This window comes from Molothrus ater, chromosome 19 (genome assembly GCF_012460135.2).
Source record: "Molothrus ater isolate BHLD 08-10-18 breed brown headed cowbird chromosome 19, BPBGC_Mater_1.1, whole genome shotgun sequence".
Lineage (NCBI taxonomy): Eukaryota > Metazoa > Chordata > Aves > Passeriformes > Icteridae > Molothrus > Molothrus ater.
Window position 1 is genome coordinate 9,050,943 of NC_050496.2, and position 23,127 is coordinate 9,074,069.

The 23,127-nt window shown below is 42.1% G+C and overlaps 2 protein-coding genes and 1 long non-coding RNA gene across 8 annotated transcripts in view; 1 reads left to right on the plus strand and 2 right to left on the minus strand.

Annotated features, from left to right (window-relative positions):
• The first annotated feature begins 1,766 nt into the window (after positions 1-1,766).
• CEP95 (centrosomal protein 95) lies at positions 1,767-19,811 on the plus strand. 5 transcript variants are annotated; one of them, XM_054516843.1, is made up of 23 exons: positions 1,768-2,020; positions 3,356-3,484; positions 4,450-4,557; positions 5,394-5,504; positions 6,473-6,581; positions 7,089-7,198; positions 8,000-8,107; positions 8,581-8,774; positions 9,180-9,249; positions 9,863-9,951; positions 11,076-11,194; positions 11,500-11,635; positions 11,812-11,926; positions 12,314-12,477; positions 12,755-12,847; positions 13,234-13,384; positions 14,500-14,660; positions 15,088-15,162; positions 15,645-15,797; positions 16,798-16,944; positions 17,036-17,107; positions 17,182-17,363; positions 18,899-19,811. In XM_054516843.1, exons 1-22 carry the CDS (start codon positions 1,855-1,857, stop codon positions 17,356-17,358), a joined length of 2,757 nt encoding a protein of 918 aa, XP_054372818.1. In that variant the 5' UTR covers positions 1,768-1,854; the 3' UTR covers positions 17,359-17,363; positions 18,899-19,811. The 5 variants fall into 5 exon arrangements, with proteins under 5 accessions (XP_036250291.2, XP_054372818.1, XP_054372819.1 ...); XM_036394398.2 differs by lacking the exon at positions 18,899-19,811 and having other exon boundaries at positions 1,767-2,020; positions 11,551-11,635; positions 17,182-17,561; XM_054516844.1 differs by lacking the exon at positions 18,899-19,811 and having other exon boundaries at positions 1,769-2,020; positions 9,908-9,951; positions 17,182-17,561.
• LOC118693667 (uncharacterized) lies at positions 4,414-9,630 on the minus strand. 2 transcript variants are annotated; one of them, XR_008508711.1, is made up of 3 exons: positions 9,197-9,630; positions 5,383-6,036; positions 4,414-4,720 (listed from the first exon to the last, which is right to left on the minus strand). It is a non-coding gene; the product is annotated as an uncharacterized LOC118693667 (long non-coding RNA). The 2 variants fall into 2 exon arrangements; XR_008508709.1 differs by having other exon boundaries at positions 4,414-6,036.
• SMURF2 (SMAD specific E3 ubiquitin protein ligase 2) overlaps positions 19,105-23,127 on the minus strand; it is a 61,250-nt gene continuing 57,227 nt past the window's right edge. The window contains 1 exon segment of the mRNA XM_036394400.2: positions 19,105-22,905. Coding sequence (XP_036250293.1) covers positions 22,806-22,905 — 100 coding nt within the window. The 3' untranslated portion in view covers positions 19,105-22,805.

Consider the following 23,127-nt stretch of genomic DNA (forward strand, 5'->3'; position numbering starts at 1 on the left):
TTAAAGCAATTCCACACTTATAATTATCCTTGCCTTTTTTTTAATTTACTGTCAAGAAATTCACAGCATTTAAGATCTCGACCCCATACAGATCTACATAATGAAAATATAAATGTTTTTTATCTGTTGTGTATTATTTTCTAGCCTTTAAAAAAATATTGCTAAGAATAGAGCAAGGTTGGCAAAGACTAGAGGTGTGCATGATGTTGTCCTCAAAAGTAACACCTAAGTCAGGCTTGTTTATGAATAGCCACAGCTGTTCAACCCTCAGCAATTTGGAATACCACCTTGCTCAACCATTTTTGCTGCAATTGATTTTTTATTTCAATAGCATTCCAACTTGACTGGTTTTGTTAATACTGTCCCAGCAAATTTCTAGTAGAGGAATCTCCCCATTTTTTTTTCAGTATAGAGTTACTTATTTAATATGGCTTGTGAAAGATTTTTGTCCCCAAACACCCCTATTACCACTCTCCACCCTCTGACCCTACAGGCTTCCTGTTCCCGGTAAGTCTGAAAAAGATTTCTGCAAAGGCTGTAAAAATAAATTTTCTTGTTCTATTGCATTTATCTTAACATAGATTAATTTGATTGTGTTTGTATATAACTTTGTGGCTCCTGTTACTGTGCTGTTTAATCTTTCTAAGGCTTTAATGAATTGAAAAGACTAAACAAAAACACGGCCCCTGCCTTGTCTACACGCAGTTAAGTCTACAAGGAACTCCTTTCAATTTCCTTTGTAAAAAAACTTCCTCATTTTTCTGTTCCGCCCTCCTAAGTTAAACATCGTTGATTTTCCCGTGTTCTCTTAATTATAGCCAACACATGGAAACAAATCAACACAGCTTTGCAGAGCTGTATACGTAGCAAACTGAAATCCGTGTTTAGTTTAGTTTCGATAGCACTGATCTGTGTTTGCTTAGACACAACAAAAGCTCTTTTGTGTTCCTGAGATGCTGTGTGCACTTGGATTTGGATCTACAAATGACGCCCCTGCGCTGCTGGAGCTCACAGCACTGAGGTTTAATTGCTGGGTCGAAATTGGAACCTCATCTGCTTTTGTTGTGCTCAAGGAGTTTAATGATAAAGGGCACCATTTTTGCTTTCAACATGGAAAACCCAGAACTCCTAAGGAGCATGGAATACTGTTGCTCAGAAAGGAAATAACAGACTTTCACCATCCAACCTGCCCAGTAAACTGCATGCCAGCAGCTAATACAGATACTTGCAGTTATAGATTTTATTTTAAATAAAGGTTTAAGCTCTCCTTTCATGCAGAAATGCCTTCGGATTACCCTGTCAAACCTGTATCGTGGCAACTAACACCAACCCCCGGTAATGAACATACCGGCCAGCAAACGTCCCGGGTCAGCCTGCAAGGTCAAGTGCTAGAACTTTCCCCCAGGCCAGCGCGGTCCCCACCCGTGTTACCGAGGCAGCGCCAGCCCCGCCTCCCGTTCAGGTGACGAAGGCGGAGCCTCACGGACAAACACCCCCCCCTCCCCCCCGCCGCCATTTTGCGCCACCAGCTGCGCTCGGCGGCCGGAGCGCCCCGGGGCCGGCCTGTGCTGCCCGGGAGCCTCGGCCCGCGGAGCCCTGCGCCGGTGGCGGCACCGGCCGGGCGGAACCGGAGCGCCCGGGCGGGGAACGGCGGGGCCGCACCGGGGCCGCCCGTCACGTGACCGGGGAGCGGCGGGGAATAAATAGCACGTGACCGGCGCTGCGGCTCGGTTTTGTGGCACGGGCTCTTTCTCTGCTCCCAGTCCAAACGCAGGCCTGTTCCCAATCCCGTTACAGAGAGGACCGGCCCGGCCCGGCCCGGCCCCGCCCCGCCCCACCCCTGTAACACCGTCCATGACCCACAGCACCGGCCATGACCGACAGCACCGGACACCCCGGCGGGCGCGGCCCCGCCCCTTCCTGCAGCGCCTGCCCAATGGGCGCGCAGGCCGCGGTTTAAATGGCGGGGGCGGGCCCGGCCCGGGCGTTGGTACCGCCATGGGCAGCGCTGAGGGCTCAGGTAGGGCCGGGCCCGGGCGGCTCCGAGCGCGGCTGGCGGGGCCCGGCCCGGCCCTGCCCTGAGGGGTCTGTGCTGAGGCGGGGCCCGGCCCTGCCTTGAGGGGTCTGTGCTGAGGCGGGGCCCGGCCCTGCCCTGAGGGGTCTGTGCTGAGGCGGGTCCCGCTCCCGGCCCTGCGGGGTCTGCGCTGGGGCCGCTCCCGGAGCAGCGGCCGGCCCGGCGCCCCCAGAGCCGGGGGAGCGAGCCGGAGAGCTTCCTTCTCCCTCCTCATCACCCCCCCGCTGCTCGCATCGCTGGCACAATTTTATTCAGCTCATTATTTATTAATTTATAAAGCTCATCCACTCAGCTCATGTTTATTCATTTATAAAGCTGTCTTTTTTTTGCGTTACGGCTTTTTAAGCTCTTTGCGGTAACTTCTCCCTTCCCCTCTTTTGTCTTTGTTCCTTTCCTGGTGACACTTTTAACTTAATAAAGCTACAAATAAACAGCAATTCAGGTGTTCCAAGACATCGGCCTGAAATGTAGGAGATGCTGCTTTAACCTTTCGTGCATCTGAAACTTAAAATAAAGCGATATTTGGAACATGATGGGGGAGTTGAGAGATTGAAAAGCAACACTCGTGTGCAGAAGGCTGAAAACTCTACAAATTAATTTCTGTTGGAGTAATTCTATACTTTTTCCTTCCAAAGGTGACTTTTGCCTTCTCCAGTAAATTGAAGTTCTTAATGCTTGTTAAAATAAGTGTCCTTCAAAACACATGGATCTGAGGTCTCAAAGTTTGGGGAAAATCACAATGTTAATGATCTCACTGTGCTCAACCAAGCACTTGGTGGGACCACTTCTGTATTCTTCTAATCCTTAAATAATTAATTACAGTAGAATTTACTTTTCATGAGGAGTATTTACATTGGCAGTGATGACATGGCCTGAGACTATCAGAGAACCTGGGTTTGTCAGAGAAGCTCATGTTTTCCAAAAAAGAACCTGTCATTTGTGGTCATTGATAAATGGCGTATCAAAGCTTGACTTGTTAAGGTCTTAAAGTTTTGGAGTTCCTGGCTATGAGACCAGAAGCAAATTTGTTTTTCATTACATGGAAAAAAAATTAACCTGCCCAGCCTGTGGTACTTTGGTGCTTTTCACCTCCCAAGTCCAGTTGGGCTATGATTGCACTTAAACAATATTTTATATTTTGGATGGATGGGCTCAGCCTGCTGTGTTTCACCACCTCTGGTGGAGTCAAAGACACTTACAGGCGTTACCTTTCACTGTAAATAACCACTTCTTTATTTCTGTATCTTTCAGTTCTGACATTAATGTTTTTCTTCTGAACAGATTGGGTTGATGTTGCCAATGATCTTTGTAGGACCTTACACATAAACCAGCACATAAAGCATCTCTCAGAATGTGGTGCTGACCTGTTTGTTCATCTTTATGAGTCAATCTTAGGAGAAAAAGTACCAGGTAGGAATGATAACTGCTAAATCTGTTTTTTATATTTGTCTCTGTGTATTTTGTCATTAAATAAAATTGAAACTTGTAGAACTTCCTACAGATGTAGGGATTTAAAGTATTTGTATCCTTCCAAGGACAAAAATAGAAGATGGTAATTTTTTAAGAAGATTTAAGTGGTATTGGCCAATTTTATTTTAACTTTGGACTGCTATGAATGGCAGCTATGAGGATAGCCACAACAGAACTACTGTAAATTAGGCCTTGGAAGGTGTCTGTGGGCATAATACTTTTGAAGGGTGTGAACTGGCTCATTTTATCTTACAGCAGTGTTAGCACTGAAGTCTGCTCTCATAAAATGCTTGGTACTTAGAATCTGCTAAAGCTGAGCTGTGATTTAACCCTGCTTTAACCCAACTCCACTGGACTCCAGTGACAACCACTAAGCAAAGGCTACACAATTACACATTTGCTTTGTTTATAAACTGTTATGTGTAGGAAGTGTCAGACTACTGATTGCAGAAGGTTTTAAGAGCACTGAGGTAACTGGCACCTATTGAAGGTAGAAGTCTTGTTAAATGTAAGCCCAGAACTAAAAATAATGTTCTCAATTAAGCAGAGTACATTGCAGTGCAATTAGGGGAAAGAAGAAGCCATAACACAAACTGCAATTCCAGTTTGATGATCTGAACTAGGTGTGTGTGCTGGGAGTGGAGGAGGAGAAATGCTTTAGTAATCTGTTCTTGAATTTAATCCTGATAAAACCCTCACATCTTCCAAGGGGTGTTACAAGTTTGTGCTCAGTATTTATAAAAGCTTTTGTAGGACCATATATGATACTTGGGCTTTTCATCAAGCACACAAGGTACTGAAAAAATACTAGCTTGTTAGCAGAAATTAAAGCAGTTTCATTGTTAAGGTACTTGCAACAAGCTATCCATTTAAATAGTCTAAAGTCTATTCTTTATTTTAAATAGATTTCATTGCTACTCCCAGAAGCCAAGAGGATGATGCACATAATGTACAAGCAGTAATAGATTCCCTGGCATTGGATTATTTGCAGGTCAGCTTGTCTCACATCACAGGTAAGTACTTGGTTTAATGAGACAAATGCAGTTGAATATTTGTGTGGTTTAATTTAAACACTTCAAGAACCAGGTGTTACACAGCTTGCTCTCATACTTGCATGGAATCTCTTCTATGGTATGGATGTCACCAGAACACTGAGCCATTGCCTTGGACATCAGGCTATACATGGAAACAGCAAGCAGAGAATAAATAAGAGTAAGAAATGTTAAAGGTAACATCCAGCCATGCTTCATCTGGCTGCCAAAGTGTTACCTGAAATCTGCTATGGCTCAGGCTTGGACACTGGCTTTTATGACATGACCCTGGAGTTTCAAACTTGTTAATATATTTTTAAAAGTTGGTGAATAAAGGTTGAACTGTGTTGTGTTATCTGCACACAGATAATGGCTTTCCCTGAGTATTCCTGTGTATGGTCTCACACTGCAAAGAATGAAAACTGCTTGATAAGAAGGATCTGACTTGGTGCCTGTACACAGTGGCTGGTGTTTGCAATCCTGCTGCCACTCCACAGACTGCTTCATGCTATAGTTTTATGTACAAGAAAAATATTAAATACCAATTGTCCCTGAAAATATCCCAGAATATTTATTTTGTGAGTGTGTCAGCAGTTACTGCATCAATAAACTTATTAGAACTGAAAAGATGCAAATTTAGAACACTTAAAATATACTTTAAGCTTACCTACATAGTCATCAATAAGTGACCAGGTGTCTTCTGAGCTGACACCTTTACAAGAATTTCCAAGCACTCTTCTACAGGAAATGCCTTACTTTTGAGAATTTTTCTTCTGTGAAGTACTAATTATTAATATGTGTCATTACCTTCTCTTAAGGTGAGAACATTGTGAAAGGAGACAGGGAATCTATCAAAAACCTCCTTGAAATATTTGATGGTTTGTTGGAGTATCTTAGAGAAGTCAGTGAAACATCTTCTCAGACTGGAGGTGAGATGTCAACCCAAAGTGTTTCCAATGTAGCAAAGATTTATTTGGGTTTTTTGGTTACTTATAACCTTGACAATGGAGAGAAGAGAAAGACAAAACTGACCTCAGGGGATGAAAATTTCAGGGGTGAAGCTGAATATTTGCATTCCTCATTTTCATAAACAATAATAAAATAGATAATTTTCCCCCAAATTTACATAATCTTTCTGCTTCATTCTAGGCAGAAACCTACTCTAGACAATTCATCCTTTGTTAGTTGCTTTTCAACCTATAAGTAGATGATTCAGGATTAGGAGTCAAGGAGGGAGATGTTGGCTTTAATTGGAAGAATGAGCAAATATCCCTTTTACTTACTTGGAGACAAGGGGGACAGCAGCCTTTCCTGGGAGAGGCTCCTGGGATAGATCCATAGCAGGGCTTATTTTGAGGAAAATGGGAAGAGAAGCTGCTCAGCCCTGCAGAGGCATCTCACTGCAGGCAGTGCTGGTCTGTCTCAGAGCTGGTTAAAGCTGTCACCACTGGCTGGTGCACCCTGTGATAGGGGAGAGAGAGCATTTGGTGCCTGAGTTCCTCCTGAGCTGCTCCAGAGTGGGCAGAGCAAAGAGGACAGTGGGGATGTTCACTGCCTCTGCTGCTCTTCCCTTCCCTCACACTGCCAGGTTTGTTACCCACTGCGGGTTTGTGGCTCAAATTTTCTAGCTGTAAGTGCACAGTTTAATTCCTTTGAGGAAGAAGAAAGGTTTATTAATAACTGGAACAAGGGGATATATGGCAAAATTTACCATCAAAGTTGCCCCACCTCCCTACCTTCCCCCCTCCATGGGGAACATTACATGTCATCATTTTGGATTAAACACTACAGTGTTGATATTACACAAAAACTGTTGTGATGATATTGGAAGTAGTACCTGTTAGTTTCTAGGTAGAAGTACTTTTCCTGGAAATAATTACCTCTTGGTTATGAACAGCTGAGATAAATGTGCTGTCCAGTGATGAAATTCAAATTGCACCTCAAGAGCAGCTGGCAAGCACTGCTGATCAACTTACAGAACAAACACTGCTCTCATCAGTTGAAAGGTAAGAACAGTTCTGAATGCTTGCTTAAACATAGTGATTGACTGTGTATCTGTGTAGAGAAATTAGTAGGTTTTTTATAGTATAGACACCTACTGATTGCATATGCCAAAAGGAAAGTGAGGTGACTCCTCTGGTTGGGCTAAAATTACATCTGGGACTTCTTTTGCCCTTGAAGAGTTGCTGATTTTGTTTCCCTTAAGTTTACTTTTTATGTGGAATGAAACAACTTGAAAACTTTGATCAGTTTTAAAGATTGATTTGTTCAGCTGAGTTCAGGTTGTGGTTGTGGCTCCTGCTCTGGTTTGAAGCTGGTTTTAAGCTCAGTTTATGTTGTGGCTCCTGCTCTGGTTTGAAGCTGGTTTTAAGCTCAGTTTCTGTTGGTTTCTGCTCTGGTTTGCTGCATGGCAGCAGGGCCGTTCCTGCACGGCTCCTCGGCAGCTCCATCTCGTGGGCTGAATGGGCAGAGGCTGAGAGAGGAAATATTTCATGGCTTTATGTTCCCCCCAGGTCCCCGTCAGAATATTTCATTCGAACTTGTGATACAGATGGCTCAGGATCTACCAGTGAATTAATTAAACTTGGAGATACTGCTTATTCATTTTCCAAGAGAGGGGAAGGTGAGTTTGGGTGAGAAAAAAATTTAAGACTCTTCTCTAGTTAGACTCTCTTCTCTAGTTAGACTCTCTTCTCTAGTTAGACTCCTAGGCTTTTTTTTGTTTCCTTTTAAAAAGTTACTTTTTTCAGATACACACTGTTTTAAATTCTTGTTAAAAAAACCCTAGACAACCCACAATAAGCAATACATCTTGCTGAAGTTAAAATTTCTGGAAGTAAATATTCCAGGCATTATTTTTCATGGCTCCTGCACTAGCTTATTTGGATTATGGTTTATTGTTTGAGTTCTAATTCAGTTCTACAAAGGCTTTTTTTTTTTTCTTGTTCAGTAGAATAGGAGAATTCTGAAGACTTTGTTTCATTTGTTGCAGTGTAACATGTATTATTTAAGACTGTAAAAAAATTATTAAGTTCATTCTTAAAGAAAACTTCTTAGGAGTGTGTGCCCCTTCAAAACTTAAAGGATGGCTCTAAAAGGAGTAGTGTGCAGATGACTTAAATGGAGCTCACTCTTATTTCATATTTTTATAAGAATATTCCAGTTCTTCCTGTTCTTATTGATGATTCATCTCCTCAAGTAGAGGCATAAAGAAGTATTGTGAATTATGGACATTTCATTGATTGGAGTTACAAATAAGAATTTAACAGACCTATTTTGAGCTTAGTATGGATTGCTGACACCAAGCAATGAGCAGACAATAAAATGTCCATCTCAACAGTTCATAGCAAGACACTTTATAGATCTTAATTCAATTTTTTTAAGCAACCACTTGTAGAATTTCAGATGCCTGTGCTCTGTCTAGCAGACAAGGACACGGAGGTAGAAGAATCTGAAAGCACAGAGGCTCTTGCAGCATTGCCCAGACAGTTCTCAGAAAGTGAAAGGGGGACTGGAAATGAAAGGGAAGATGGTGAGTATTGATTCTTCTGACAGCTCATCCACCTGATTTTGATTTAGGGGTGTAGAGAACTAGGGTAGTGTGGAGGAGAGCTTTAGTTGTGAATGGAAACACTTTAGTCACGTTTTAAAATAAATTCTTTTCAGAAAAGCAATATTTTAGTCTCTCATAGTGGACAAACTTCCATTATCTGGGGTATTTCTGCTTGGCTAGGATTTGGCTTCATCTAGGCTGGTTTTAATTTGTATTGTGGTTTGTATTCTTTTCTTTTGTGGTTCAAAACACTAAAAAGTCCTTGTGGAAGATCTTCACATCCAAAATCATGTTCTCAAGGCTGAAAAATGTTACAGCACTGTCCTATGCAATCCAACAAAGGTGGCAGCTCACCTTTGCTATTGAGACACTTCCCTTTGCTATACACAATGCACAAAACGTGCTCTGCTTTCCCAGATAATACTGCAAATCCTTTGTGTTTGCCTCTTCAGGAGGGATGGAGGCTGTTCATGAGCCTCACCAAGGGAGTTTGGGTGTCAGTGCTACCAAACTGGGGGAGCCCATCCAGCAGGCAATTCCTCTGCTGCCCCCGTTCCAGCCCTCAGACCCAGCGTGGAGAGATCCCCACAGCTCACACAGACTGCCAGCAGCTCTGCCTTGCACAGAAGCACTGAACATTCCTACTGTAAGGAAAAACCTTCCCTTTGATTATTTCATTTTCTTTTAGTAACCAATGCTGTTTCACCTCCTCGTTTACTTGCAGAATGGGAGTAGCTGGTCCCTGAAGAACACTTTTGAATGTGTCAGAGTTTATTTCAGTTCCAGGAATTTTGGATTGTAGATTCATTCTTCACTAAGTGTCCAGAGAGGAATTTAGTTTGAGGGATGTGTTTATTTTATACATATATACATACACATCTCCACAGTCAATGCCAGAGTTTGCAGTATAGTAAACAAAATAATTATAGTGATTTTTATCTATCTATAAAATCAGCATTGATTTCCATTTGCAGATAGACCTAATGTATTATGAGCTTCCTGTCAGCACTCTCCTGTGAATTTATAGAACACATCTTGCTTTTTATTTCAGATTGAAAAGTCACTTACCCAAAAATTTCCTGATGTTTCTGATGGTCTTCCTCTATCCAGAAAAATCCCTGGTGAGAGAAAATTTTACATCCTCTAGGGTAACTCTTAAATGTTATAATGTTGCATTTATTTTTCCTCGCACCACAAAAAATATTGTTTTGAATCTACTAGTGCATTTTTTTAAATTCAGCCACAAGTTCATATTTCTATCTCTGCTTTACAGAGAAACAAAAATAGGTTACTTTTAATCTGTTCCCTCTACTGGAAAAAAGTAATCCATGTCCCCAGTTCAACTCCTTTCTTAGTTAATCCTGTTAAGATGGGTCTGTACCACAGAAACCTCTTCCAGCAGATAAGTCCCATGGCTGAGCTTATTCTGAGCAGAGAAACATGGACCAAACAAGCCAGTTTCAGTTCTAAGAAAAAGCCATTAACTGCTGTTGTAAAAAAGGTTTAGAAGCTATTTTTTTCAGTACTCATTTTCTCTGTTGCCTTGGAAACACTGCTTACCTTTTTTAGTTTCCATAGCATTCCCATGACACTGAACATTGAAGACTGGAGAAATTACCAAAATGAATGTCACAACTGGGTAGCCACAGTTGCTTTGTCATTCTGTTCTCTGAATAGTTTGGATCCACAGGCCCTGGCTCACATCTTTTTTTGCCTTGTTGCCCACATTAACAGGCACAGTGCCATTAACTCACACTTGCCTGTCATCTGCTTCTGCAGTGGGAGAAGTGCTGGGAGGTGATGCCAAGGACAAAGGGACAAAGGTACATGTTACATCTTAATTTTTGGAATTTCAATCAGTATTTTTTGATTTCTGCCTAATTTGTCTGTTATCTTGTGGCACTTCTGGGCTTATTGCAGACCTGCTTTTGACTTTCTTTCCCCAGTATACAATCAGTGATGCAGTGTTGTTAGACTGTGATTAGACTGTGCAGTCTGTGAGTCATGGCAGTTCTTCGTTCTTCCTGGTGTTGTTTGCTCCAAAATGTACAGAGCCAGCACCCACACAATTTATTTATCACAACCAACCAGTTACTGGTTATCTTGCTTTTTAATCAAAAATGTACAAAGCACAGAGTACAGTCATGTCCTTCCTCTGAAGTGTATCAGCATTCTAAATTAGTAAGAATTTTGGGGGTTTTGGCAAATAAAACTTAGATTTACTCATTTTTAAAGATCCATTAACTGCTTATTATATTATCTCCTTCTATTTTCTTGCATTGTCCTTTGCTTTTCAAAAACTGAATAATGCAAAACCCACAAACTGATCAGCACTTAGCAATCTGTGCCCATAGAAATGTGTCTGTAAAGGAAGTTTCTTTCTCTGGAAACACAATTTTGCCTTCTGCAACCACAAGAGGTACTCACAGACTTTACTTGTTCCAATAGTTTAAACAGCTTTTACTTCTACATTGTCTCTGAAACTCATTTTCCATTGGTGCATTTCCCAGGATGTCCATGCCAAGCCCAAGTTCCTCCAGTTTGAATGGAGAAGTTACCAGGCAGAACTAAACCAGTGCAGCTAAATGGCACAGGAACAGGAGTGTTCTCTTTTGGCTTGCTGTGAACTGCAGCTCAGTCTGTACTAGGGGAAATTCAGCTTATTTCCACTGCCTGGCATCAGTCCCAGGCTGGTGAGGTGGGATGTGGAGATACTCATTACCTTAACCTAACCCTGTTCTGGTTCCATGGTTTAGCTGTGAGCTGATCTGCCATATTTTCCTGGTCCATTTCTTTAGACATTCATTCTCTAATGCACACTATCTGCAGTCAGGAGCCTGGAAATAGAGCTATTTTTATATATCTTTACTCACAGGGTTTGGGATGGTTCTATTACAGCATCTCTACTCACAGGATCTGTAAAACCTTCATGTACTCATTTTCCTAGGTGCCTCTGGTATCTGAGTCTTCTATATCCACCTCTTCTGAGGAAAAGCTCTCACTGTGTGCTGAACAAGTTACACAAACCCCAAGACCTGAATCTCAGCACTGGCCTAGAGCAACAAGGTAAGTTCAGATTTTTGGTACTGAACCACCCTGGAACTTGGCCAGCCAGCCCCCCTCCTCCCTTTTTAAATAAGATCTCTCTTTCCTTGGCTGTGTGACAGTGAAAGAATAATTCTCACAGAAAGATTTCCTGTTTCTCCTCACATATACTCATTTTGTTAAATATGTTATAGGCATTTCCACATTCTGCTTTACTTAATCCTATAAAAACATGCTTAGGCAAAAAGTGAGCTGGAATTGTGTGAGATAATGCTCATTGTCAAGTTTTTAGAACAGAAATGAAATCTGTCTGTTTTCTGCTTTAGCAAATATGAAAATTCCACCCCAGGTTCAGTTGAAGATTCACTTTCCCACAGAACCACAAAGGAGAAGGTGCCTAAGCAGCAAGAGTTTCGTGAAGCATCAGAAAATCTGTCTCACAGGCTGAATGAACTAGATTTAGTAAGTGCAGTCTCTTCTTTGTTGAGCTGAGCAATGCAGCTTTAGTAATGCCAGTGGAGAGAATTAAGAATATCAGTGCATTAAAAGGAAATCTGCAACTCACACCTGGCTTTAGTTCATTCAGCTTTAGAACTGTCTATTGAACCTGACCCCACAAAAAAACCTCTATCCCTTAGATGTTGAAGAGAGCTTTGGGTGAGCACACCAGAGAAGGGGAGCTGCCAGATGAGGACAGCCTGTCCCAGCACAGTGACAGTGCCATGGACCGTGGCCGAAGGACAGCTGGGAGAGGTGACAATCCTTATGCCAGTATTGGGATGGAAACAAATAGAAAAGAAACCTGCTACACTGAATTACAGTTAGTTACTAAGTTCTGTATTGCTCATTCATTTCAATTTTTTTTTTCTATTTCTCTTGCTAGTTCATTTCTTTGATCCAAACCTGACCTACAGTAACAGAATTGCAACCACATTTCTGTTTAACACTTAAAAAACCATGGCAAAACTTCACGAAGAAAAATACAAGTGAAACACAGCTGCAGTAAAAAAATGTATAGCAGGTGGAGGGAGAGACAGAATACAGCTCAGAGGATGTGGTTCTGAAATGAGGGCCTCACAATACACTTCACTGGGGTTTTTATCTCAGATTTGGTACTCAGTGAATGCTCTTTCCCTACAGACACACCACGTCCAAGGTACCCAGGCAGGCCAAGGTCCCTCTCTCCAGCCTCACCCTTGTCTCAGCACCAGGAACCCAAACAGAGGGGCAGAGGAACAGGCCAGATAAAGACAATCCACAGCCACCTGCAGGAGGAAAGGGATGAAAGAACAAGAAAAGCAAAGGTAATTTTTGGATTGGACCTCATGGTAGTTCTTGCCAACAGTTATAGTAGAACCACAAAACCAGAACACTTTTGTGTAATGGGAGCATCTGGTCTCCTCTAGTAATCATATGCTGTTTTATCTGTAGCCTGCTGAGGAAGAGACTTAAACCCCAAATTTTGTAAAAGAGAATTTAAAGTGGAAGAAGCTACTTTGACCCATGCAGCAACCAAGTTAACAAGGTGGTTGGATGGAGTGATTATTTCCTCTGACAAGTCCTTTTATTTTTGTTTTCTAGCTGGTCACTAAAGCTTATGAAAATGAGCTAAGAATTTTTGAAGCGAGGGAGAAGCAAAGAATTTCCAAGCTCAGAGAAGCTGCCAAGGAAATGGTAGGTGATGCACTGCTGGGATTGCTGGTTGTGTTTTGTTTGGTTGATTTTTTTCTTTTTAAATTTGTCTAGATGGTCTGTCCAGACACTTTAGGGAACAAAACCTCCTTGACTTCCAGTGTCATAGTTAGAACACTGTACAACTGAATCGCTTCCTAATGTTAAGTGCTGCAGAAGAGCTGAGGTTATGCAATGATGAGATTTAACCTTTATTTGAACCCTGACCTGCATTTTGTAAATTCTGGCCTTCTGGAGAATCCAATGCAAGATGTCCAAGTTCTCATTCTAAAGTCTGAAAGACATTTAAGTTCTGATGGCCAAACTGTGTTCTGTCAGTGTTTCCCTTCTCATACCTGTTCTCCATCTGTTTTACATCTGCTCCTAAGGAACAAGAGTACAAAGAAAATGTCTTTCAAGAACCTCCAAAAGTGTCTCAGCGAGTGAAAGTTTATTCTAGAAAAACCACACCTCAGTATCCCAAACACAGCCAGTGGATTCCAAAACGAGGGATCATGAAGCCAAAGCAAGCAGCTCCAAGTAAGAACTGCAAAACTATACTTGGTGGAAAACTGGCATCTTCTGAAAGCATGTGTTGAACTCCAAGAATAAAGGCACCAGTCCAACATATACCAGTCAGCTGTAGCATTTTCCCTTCTTCTGACCTCTGTATGTCTGGATTTTTGTTAGGGAAGATAATGCTTGACATAAATGTAAACCATCAGTGCACAATCAAATTGTGACCCATTTACTACTTCCTTAAAATCCCTTGGATTATTTTCAGGGCTTTTTTCCATTGCTGCTACTCCTGTGCTTATTCCACTACAGTCTGAACTCTCCTTTTGTTATTTTTCTGAGCATGTATCAGATTTAAAATTGGGCCTGTGGCTAGAGCAGAGCCATGTACAGGTCACTGAGCAGTTTCTGTCAGGACCCTGCCTCTGTGGTGTTAATGCTGCCACTGGTTCTGCTGAGCAAGTGATGCTCCAAGAAAGCCAAGCTGCAAATCCTAGGCCCAGTTTTGGTAACCAGCACTGTGCATGCCTATGGATAAGATCACCAGATAATCTCCTACATATCTGAATGTTGCTCAGCTACACTGCCTTATTTTTATTCCAGTTTTTGAAGGCCATATACTTGGTAAATACCCTTTTGTTTCATCTCCCCATCATCTTTTCCTGCCAGAAAGATCAAAGATGTAATGGATGGGAATGAGCTGGTTGCAAACCAGTTTGTTTTGCACCTGTTTACTTGACCTGGATCTGTCATTGCCATGGCTGTACTGGCTTTATTTTAAGTTGCTGCATCCAGAGAGAGAGAGAAAGCAATCACTGATTAGTGATGGTCACAACCACATGAAGAAAGAAAGGGATACCTGTTTTAGCTGGATGTGATGGGGGTAGGGAAATGACATCTGAGCTATAAAATCAATTCTTCAAAGAAACAACAAAAGACTGGGATTGCTTTCTCTGCTGCTGTACTGGCAGGATGAGAGGTCCTGCTGGGCTTAGCTTGACATGGTAACAGCAGCACGGTGATTTTATACAGTGTTCAGTGTAAAATATTTCTTGACTTATGCTGACACTGTCTGGATGAATTTACAACTAAATGTGTTCGCCAGGAATTTATTGCTTACCTCTTTCTTTATCTTACAGTGACAATAAGAGACAATGACCTCCTCCTGCAGCTCCTGGAGGAGTTTCCCCACCTGCACATTTCCTCCCGTACTCTGAATAAAATGTGGCATCAGCAGCTTGCACAAACTGAGCACCTCAAGGCACCCTCTGCCAGACCTAGACCCAAACTCCAGAATGAAGTGAGTGCTCTCATTCTTACCTGCTGAATGTCAGCAGAGATACCCTGACAGGGCACCTGCACACCCCCAGCACAGTGTGGGAGGATGTTCTGGGAGCTTGGTTAAATAGGCATGTACAGATTTACATCAATAGCTTCAACTTTTCATCAGCCACTTGAGTCTTATGGTCCTTCTTTGATACTGGTTTCTTGAGTACTGCCTAGGGCTGCTGTTGCTGTTTTAAAAGCATTTTGTAGTTTCCACTGCTAGTTCTGAATGGTCTTTTAGTTTAAAAGTGAGTTATGAGATGCAAAAGTTGATTAACTTATACAAGGTAACTCTCAACCCAAACCCCAGAACGTAGCAGAGGGGCAGTATTTAAACCTGCTACACAGAACAGCTTGTCCTGCAGCATGAGGCAAGTAATGAGCTTTTTTTAAACCTCCAGGTTGAACAAGCCTTGAAGAAACACGAGCTGCTTGCTGCAATTATTAAGAGAGATCAAGATCACAGCAAGAGACTGGTAGGTTCTTTGAACACTATTTGTTACATAATGCAGAGATTACACTTGGAGCTATCTAAAATGCATATTCCCACATCATAAAAGTGGCTTTTTGTCTTATGACAACTTTAAACTTTTTGAGTAGCTGTGGTCTCCAAATGCCACATAATCTGTTTGTTGTGCAGCTCCTGGGGTCATGGGAATGGAATATTATTATTATTATTACACTGCAGTGTTGCTCTAAGAGGTAAAACACATTCTAAAGAAGTGCAAGGAGGAGAAAAGTGCAAATTCTAAAAATGTGCAAGGAGGTTGTGTTGCAGCTCCCAGGACAGTGACAGGACTTCACTACTCGGTGCTAACGCTTTCCACCTTAACTGCAAAGCCGGGCTGGGGAGCAGGTCCTTAGTAAAGGACCCTAATTAGCACTGATTAACAAAGCTTTGCCTGCAGGGGTATCCGTGGGCAGTTTGGTGGTCTGACAGCTGCTGCTCTCCCTTTAGCAAGAAATCAAGCAGCGCATCCAGCGGCAGAAGTGGGCTCAGAACAAGGTGACCGAGCGGCGGCAGCAGGTGGCGCGGGCCAGGAAATACTACGAGGATTATCGGCTGCAGCTCCGGGCCAAGCTGCTGCGGGCCAGGACACGCGAGGAGAGGGTGAGCACTGAGCACCAGGGCCCTGCCCTGCAGGGCGGCGATTCTGTCCTGTCAGGAGCCCAGGGCTGAGGTTGAGGTCGGGTAGTTCAATGCTTCACCAGAGCACAGCGCCAGGATGAAGTGGCTGATCAGTCAAGGCCACAGATGAAATGGTTCCTGCTCTGGAAATGAGGATCCAGTGCAGGGCAAACCACTGTGAAACACAAAAGGATGATTTATGGGGCTAAGAGGAGAGAAAGGGTGAAGTAACAGGGCCTGGTAACATGAGAAATTGGGGAAATGAGTTTTCAGAAACAGTAGGATTAAGAAGTTGTTCCTACAGTAATCATCCAAAGAAAACAATCTAAATCTTCAGTTAAGGGAACTGATCAAACAGGCAGCCTTGTTATTCAGTTGTGTTTGTAAAACAAAGTGGACTTTGTGACAGATATGATCTAATTAGGGCTGGACATCAGAGTGAGGGAAAGCAAAGAGAGTTATTACAACTCTGCAAGAACAGATACACAGTTGTCACCTCTCAAAATAAAAGATTAGAAGTTTACTGCATAATCCACTGGTAAGGATTTGAGAACTGTTTCCCTGAAGCTGTGAGCTACAGCTGGTAAGTGTTCTTGTGGAGGAATGGAAAGCCTGAGTCCAGGCTGGATTTCCTGCTGCTGGAAACCTGGATGAAGGTCCTGAAGTCAGACTGCAGAGTACAGGGTGGGTTGTAAATCACAGTGCATGTTCAAAGGCCCTGGCTTGCACAGTTGGGTCATCTGACTAAACTGACATGAAAAATTATTTTATCTATCAAAATTTCAGCTAAATGAGTAATACAAATCTAGCTCAGCTGTATCTGCACCACCATTTCTAGGTACATAATTGTGCTTTTTCATGGGCTATGGCCTATCCTCATGTAAACATCATTCCATCAGGAGCTAAAGCAGCTGAGAAATGTAAATGTATACTTACAGGTTCCTGGGAAAGTTTCAGGTTTGCTTTTTCTAATTGCTGGCAGATATTTAAAAACTTATTTGAAGAAGGCTTAGAAATTCAGAAGCAAAGACTGAGGGACCTGAGAGTTTATGCTCGAGAGAAGCGCGATGAGCAACGGAGAGAGCACCAGATTGAGCTGGAGTCCCTGGAGAACTACTACAAAGATCAGGTAAAGCTTCATCTGCTTCATCAGGCAGATCATATTTTCCACTTAGAAGTCTTTCTTTAATTAGTTCAACTCACACATGTGTTGTGTTTAGTTTTCCATGCTAGCAGAAGCTATATCTCAAGAATTCCAAGAAATCCAAACCAGAGAGAAAGCACAAGCACAAGTAAGTACTCTTCATTTTTTCCAATTGCCTTTTCTTTCTAGATGCTGTGGCTAATGTCAGTATTTTCTCTTCAGATGCTACAAAAATCAAAAAGCGAAGTGAGATCAAAGATGGAAAAGGAAATACAGCAACTGCAAGCAGCAATCATGCACAATGATGATGACACCTTTTTTCAAGAACTAGAGGCAGACAGGCTGAGAGCCAGACTTCAGATGGCTTCCTTCCAGTACAGCCAAAGCCACTTCTTTTGACTTGGGTAAATGGCACTGCAGTCCTCCCTGGCTAAGATGATCAGAGTCTTTGAGAGCTGCTACAATGGGAAGATGGTGTGAGGCTGGTTTTTTCTTTAGAATATCTGTTCTGTCATTTTGACCTGTCAGGAGTGTAGCTGCTGGGATCTGGAATGTCCACAGCACTTTTATGATCACCAATAAAATTTCTGAACTACTCTTTACCTTCCTAGCAAGGCTGGGGTGATGTTGGGCTCTACCCAGAGGAAGCTGGGATGAAGTCAGAGTGCTTTAGTGAAGTTTTCCTGGTGCAACACTTGGATGCTGAGGCTCCTCTGCACCTGTGCTGGGGCTGTTGCTGCTAAGCCAGTCTGACACCATTAGCCAGAAATCATGGATTGGAAAGGTCACAAAGCACAAGAAGATCTTTGAAAGAACATCAGAGGTTCAGGTTTCCTGTGAAAGGCCAAGTTAGAGAATGCCTGCAATAAACCTGACATAAGTAACTGGGAATTTAAATACATCAAGCAAGGGGAGACTTCTTCCACTCCTGCTTCAGTTGTGTTCACAGGGTTGGTGTTGCTGCCTTGATAAAATACAAAGGCATATAAAATACTCTTTGTATGCCACAAATGCACTGGGAAAAGGAATTTGAAACAGAAAACAATGCAAATTCTTCTAAAGCTGTACATGATCAGCTTCTGCAAGAGGTGAACCCTGGGAAGGAGCTATGGACAGCATTCCTGATCTTCCACAGCCCACACTCACAGGTGCAGCCTCATTACTCCATCTTCACACTGACAGAACCAGAACTAAAGAATGATTAAATATTTCACCAGTCAGCTTTGACCTTATTTCAGGCTGTAAGTTCTGCTTCCAGGAGAGCAGGATCTGCCAGCAGGCACTGCAGCTCCTGTAGCATCTTGCAGAGCTATAAACAGTGCAGTGCCCAGCAGGAAATCCAGGTTTCACCAGCCAGACACTGGGGAGCTGCCAGCACAGAGGGATGAGGACTTGAACTGAGAGCAATTGCATAAAATCAAGCTGATATTAATGAAGTCCATTACTGATACAGCCTCCTCTGCCTGACAAAAGTGCAAGCCTAATTAGTTTATCTTGGTAGTAGAATAGTTCTTGCTTAAAATTGCAGTGTGAGGAGTGATACAGGAATGCTGGATTTAACTGCACTGTACATACAATAGTTAAAGGTTGCCATGAGGGGGTGTCTTGATGGAACTGACAACACACAGAGCATTCACACTCACTCACTGAAAAAAGAGTTAAACAGGAAAAAAAGCCCCACACGTCTGAAGGAGCTTCTTTTACAGATTAAACAAACCAGCCAGCTGTTACAGCATGAGACACCTCACTGCAGAAATGCAGACCTAAAACCCACCAAAACCTCTCCACAAAACCAGAAACACAGAACCCTGACCTATCCAAACCTCTTCAGGAGTGGCTGTAAGCCCGGCTAAATTGAAGCCTTTAAGGGACAATATTTATCACCTAAGTTGATCAATTTTAGCAAATCTTCACCAAATTTGCCTTTATTTCCCTCCAGGAAGATGGTGTAGCTTTGCTCAGTTTTGAGAGGAGTCTGTTCACCTGTTCACCAGTGCTGAGGTACAGCCCTTGCCAAGCCATGGCAGTGCCTGAGAGGCAAAGTCAGAGCTGCTGTGTTTGAGCAGAACATTCAGCACCCTCCTCGCTGCAGGTAACACCACATAGGAAGTCACCAAGTTCCAAGTATTTTCTCCTGAAACAAAGTCGAGTTACTTAAAAATGACATTGTTACATTTAAAGATTTAATTAAGAAAAACTTAAAACTTTTAAAACCATTGATGCTGTGACAGTGCAAACAGCATACAATTTATTGCTCAACTTCTGCATGGGTACATACATTAAGTACTTAAAAACCATTTTATACAGATTTTTTTTTTTGTTAAAGCTCATGTAACAGCTGGGTGAAAATACAATGATACCAATGCTAAAACACTCTGTAATAAATACAATGGAAATGATAAACTAAGAACTGTCAGTTTGTGGAGGAGTAATTACACTTGTATAAACTAATTACAACTACAGACAAAGAACTGAGGATGTGCAGAGCCAGGAACCTACTACATAGTGTAAAGTACAACAAATGGCACCTGTTAACTGTGTGGTGCTGTTTAAAAAGATGCTACATCCAGCTGGAGGATGGTGCTGTGACAGAGGAGCAGAGCTTGAACTTCCATCCATGCAGCCTTTTAAACACACCAGGAGTTCAGTACACATGTAGTGTTGTGGAACAGGAATTTCAAAACAGCTTGTGTGCTCTGGACTTTAGTACAACACAAAAATTTGGTACAAATAAATCAGTTTAGGGAAACTGAACCTATGTGCAAAAAAAAAAAAAAAAATTAGAATACATACTGTACAAAGCACCATTACAAAACTCTTTACACCGAGAAATTAAATCCTCTGAAACTCAACTGTGAACTGTATATTTGAAATCTACAAAAGTCACTGTTCATAATTAAACATTCATAATGTAAAGCAACAGCATAAAACCATGATGTGACATCTCTCTAAAACAACTAAAGACTGGATAAAGTAAAACCCAGTAAGAGGGACACATTGAAATAAATATTCACATTAATCATGGGGTGAAAGTCCAAGGTTAAAATGCAATATTAGGCTTAGCACCTTTTTGAGGGGAAAGTAGCTGACATGTTCTTGAAACAAAATTTTGGAAAGGAATCAACCCTTTACCACTTTCAGATAAACAAACATCTGACTGGGTGATGAGGGGCTTTAGTTAAAGCTCTCAGTCTTTATGAAGGTAGAAAGGCACTCAAAATACTTGGTATATTCATCCTCATCTGTCAGCTATGGAAAGTTCAATGCAGATTTGTCTAGTTTTGCCTATAATATATTAAATTTACAATATCTGTAGCAGTTTAGAAAAATTCTCAATGCCATACAAAAATGTTTAGTAGAAAAGCAGATGTACTGCTAAGGCTGCTGTGAAAATGAATGTAATTATCAGCTGATCTCAGGGCTCTGTTCTGCAGAGCTCATCTCCTCCCTCCCCAAAGGTGCTTTTGTGACAGCAAGGTGACCATAACTATGCATTCAATAAATCCACCAGCCAAATTTCATATTTGCCACGTTCCATGCCCAGGGAGGCTGTGGCCACAGGCTGGGCAAACACAGGGGCTAAAACAAAAAAACCCCAAGCCCTTAAAAATCCCTTCTGTCAGTTCCATGACACTGGGGTGTGTCCTGTGAACAGCCCAAGGAAGTGTCTGTAAGAGCCCTGCAGCAGTCACTGAGCCCTCAGAGCTGGCAGGGGCTGAGCAGAGTCGGGCAGGGCTGGAATGGCCCCACCATGGCAGCACTTGGAGTGACCAACTCAGGGCAGGACCCTGCTGGGCTCCCCAGAGCTGCACAGGGGCAGAGTTCCTGCTGCCACAGCTGCCTGGGGAGCCCAGCAGGGATGCAGAAGTAGCAGCCCTTCAACAGGAGTGCAGGAGTCCACTGGAAAGAAAAAGAAAAAGAAGAAAGGGAAAGGGAGAAGGAGAAAAGAAAGGGAAAGGAGAAATGAAAAGAAAAGGCTCTGCTGTGTTTCAAACCTGGCTGTCCCAGCAAGTCTCTTGGCTTTCTGTTTCCATCCCTAAGTAGCCTCATCCTGCAGCCAGCCCAGAAAGGGAAGCAAAGTCCCTTGGAACAAACCTGCCAGCAACAGCTGTACAACAGAAATAATCAAACCAACATGTGGCTTTGGCTCACCAGATTCTCACCACAATTCTATAAAAGTAGTCCCTTGCCCACTATTCTAACACACAACATCCAGTAGTATTTACTCACTGTGGCAGTCAGACTTGGCAGAGCAAAATTTAGTTTAAGCTCCACAGAACAGACAGTAAATAGCTGGTTCACTGTGACTTACACTGCAAACATGGAACAGCTGGTTACATCCCATCCCTTCAGCATTTTCAATACCTTTGACTTTCTTCTCATTGGCAGTGAAAAAATAGTGCAGATTTGATGATTAATTGTAACCTAAGTTACAAAAACACAACACTGATTGGAAAAAAAACTGCTACTTATTCCAAATATTCTCATGGCTGAGAGGAGAAGGGCACTGTCTCTGAAGCAGCCTGATTTATCCACACACCAAGAGCAGATCAGACAGATCTCAACTGAGAATTTCCAAACTAACATCAAAGTTCAGTTCCCTCTACTGGTAGTGCATTTTATTCCCCTTTGAAGAGATCAACCCATGCTATAAATCATATATATACTTACTTCCATCCCTACAATCAATAAATTATGTGCTCTTACAACAACCTCATTTCCAAAGCACATTACACATATTTCAGTCAATACACCATTTTTCCTTAGCTGTAACTTAAACCCACGTGTCATGAGCAGCTGGACAGAGATTACAACATGTTTTACCTGATAAATCTTTAGCATCAACAAATACAGAATATGATTTGGCTGCATTCAAACAAACTTTGGTTGACTGGACAGGATGGATTCTGGAACAAACTGCTGACAGGCTTCTGCTGGCAAAGCCCATCAGTGCTTCAACAGCTGAAAAATGCAGTGTTTTAATTTAAGGTCAAAAGCAACAAAAAGTACTCTTGACAGACTTGTTAGAAAAATGCTGTTTAAAAAAAAAAAAAATCAAAACATCTACTGTTCATTAAGAAAAAGTTATTCCACATGTAAACACAAGGACTGTACCAAATAGTCTGTGTCACTCACTAGAAATTCTGCTGGAGGAATCTGACAAGTGATATAAATAGGACCCCAAAACGTCATATTCGGAATTCCTGCTTGAAAAATATAAAAAAAGCCCCTGTGGCAACATTTACCTGGAATTTACATTGCAGAATATAATGGTTTACTATAAGAAAATGCAGTTAACATGTAAGTGGCTTTCATTAAAAAGATTAATGATTCTTTCAGCCAATTTTATGCAAAGTTAGAATAATCCAAAATATTTTTTTTTTCAAAAATAGCAGGTATAGATGCTGTTCAGTATCATACATTTAAAACAGGCTGAAACGTGACTTGTACCGACTGCTGAAGTTGTGTCTTGGTATCTGAGAATAGAAATCAGGTAGGCAAATATAATAGATTACCTCTTACAAAAATAGTAGTAGTCTTTAAGTATAGAATACTGCTTAACTGTTGAAATGTAGGAAAAGTCAGCATTCTGTATGTTCAAGATATTAGTTTTTAATAGCAGCTGAATGATCCTATGGCAGGAACCACAGAACCTATTTTCTTGAAATAAAAAAATTTAAAAATTTAAAAAAAAAAATCCAAAAGTTGTCCTTTCCCTCCCAATGTCCTAGTGTAGAAAAGGGAAAGTTTCCTGTATTTCAAGCATTTCTTGAGTCTTGGCTGAGGGAAGGAAGGGCTTTCTGGCTGACAGGAGTATAAATAGAGTGTGGGAGAGGCTGGCAGGGTCATTCCACAGCAAAGCCACAGGTCTCCTCGATGGCCGTGAGCAGCTTCTCGTAGAGCTTCTCGTAGCTCTCGTAGGCAGGAATGTCGATCCTGTTGAAGCTGGGGGGAAGCACAAGCACAGAGGTTTCAGCTCTGCCCCACCTCACTGAGCTGCAGATGCTGCCAGCAAGGCTTCATGAAGGAAGGGAGGCCACCCAGCTCCATTAAACAAAAGCCATCTCCAGATTTCACACCTCTGCTGCTCCCTAAGGGACAGCTTTGATTATGTCATAAAAGACAAAAGAAGTAAAACTGCTCCAAATACTCTGACAGCAGATTGGT

Bases quoted from the DNA above. Each gene is read 5' to 3' on its own strand.
- CEP95 (XM_054516843.1), top strand. From the start codon at position 1,855: ATGACCCACAGCACCGGCCATGACCGACAGCACCGGACACCCCGGCGG. The intron at 7,199-7,999 runs GTGAGTTTGGGT...TGCTCTGTCTAG, and splicing joins ATTTTCCAAGAGAGGGGAAG to CAGACAAGGACACGGAGGTA. The intron at 9,250-9,862 runs GTGAGAGAAAAT...CCACATTAACAG, and splicing joins TCTATCCAGAAAAATCCCTG to GCACAGTGCCATTAACTCAC.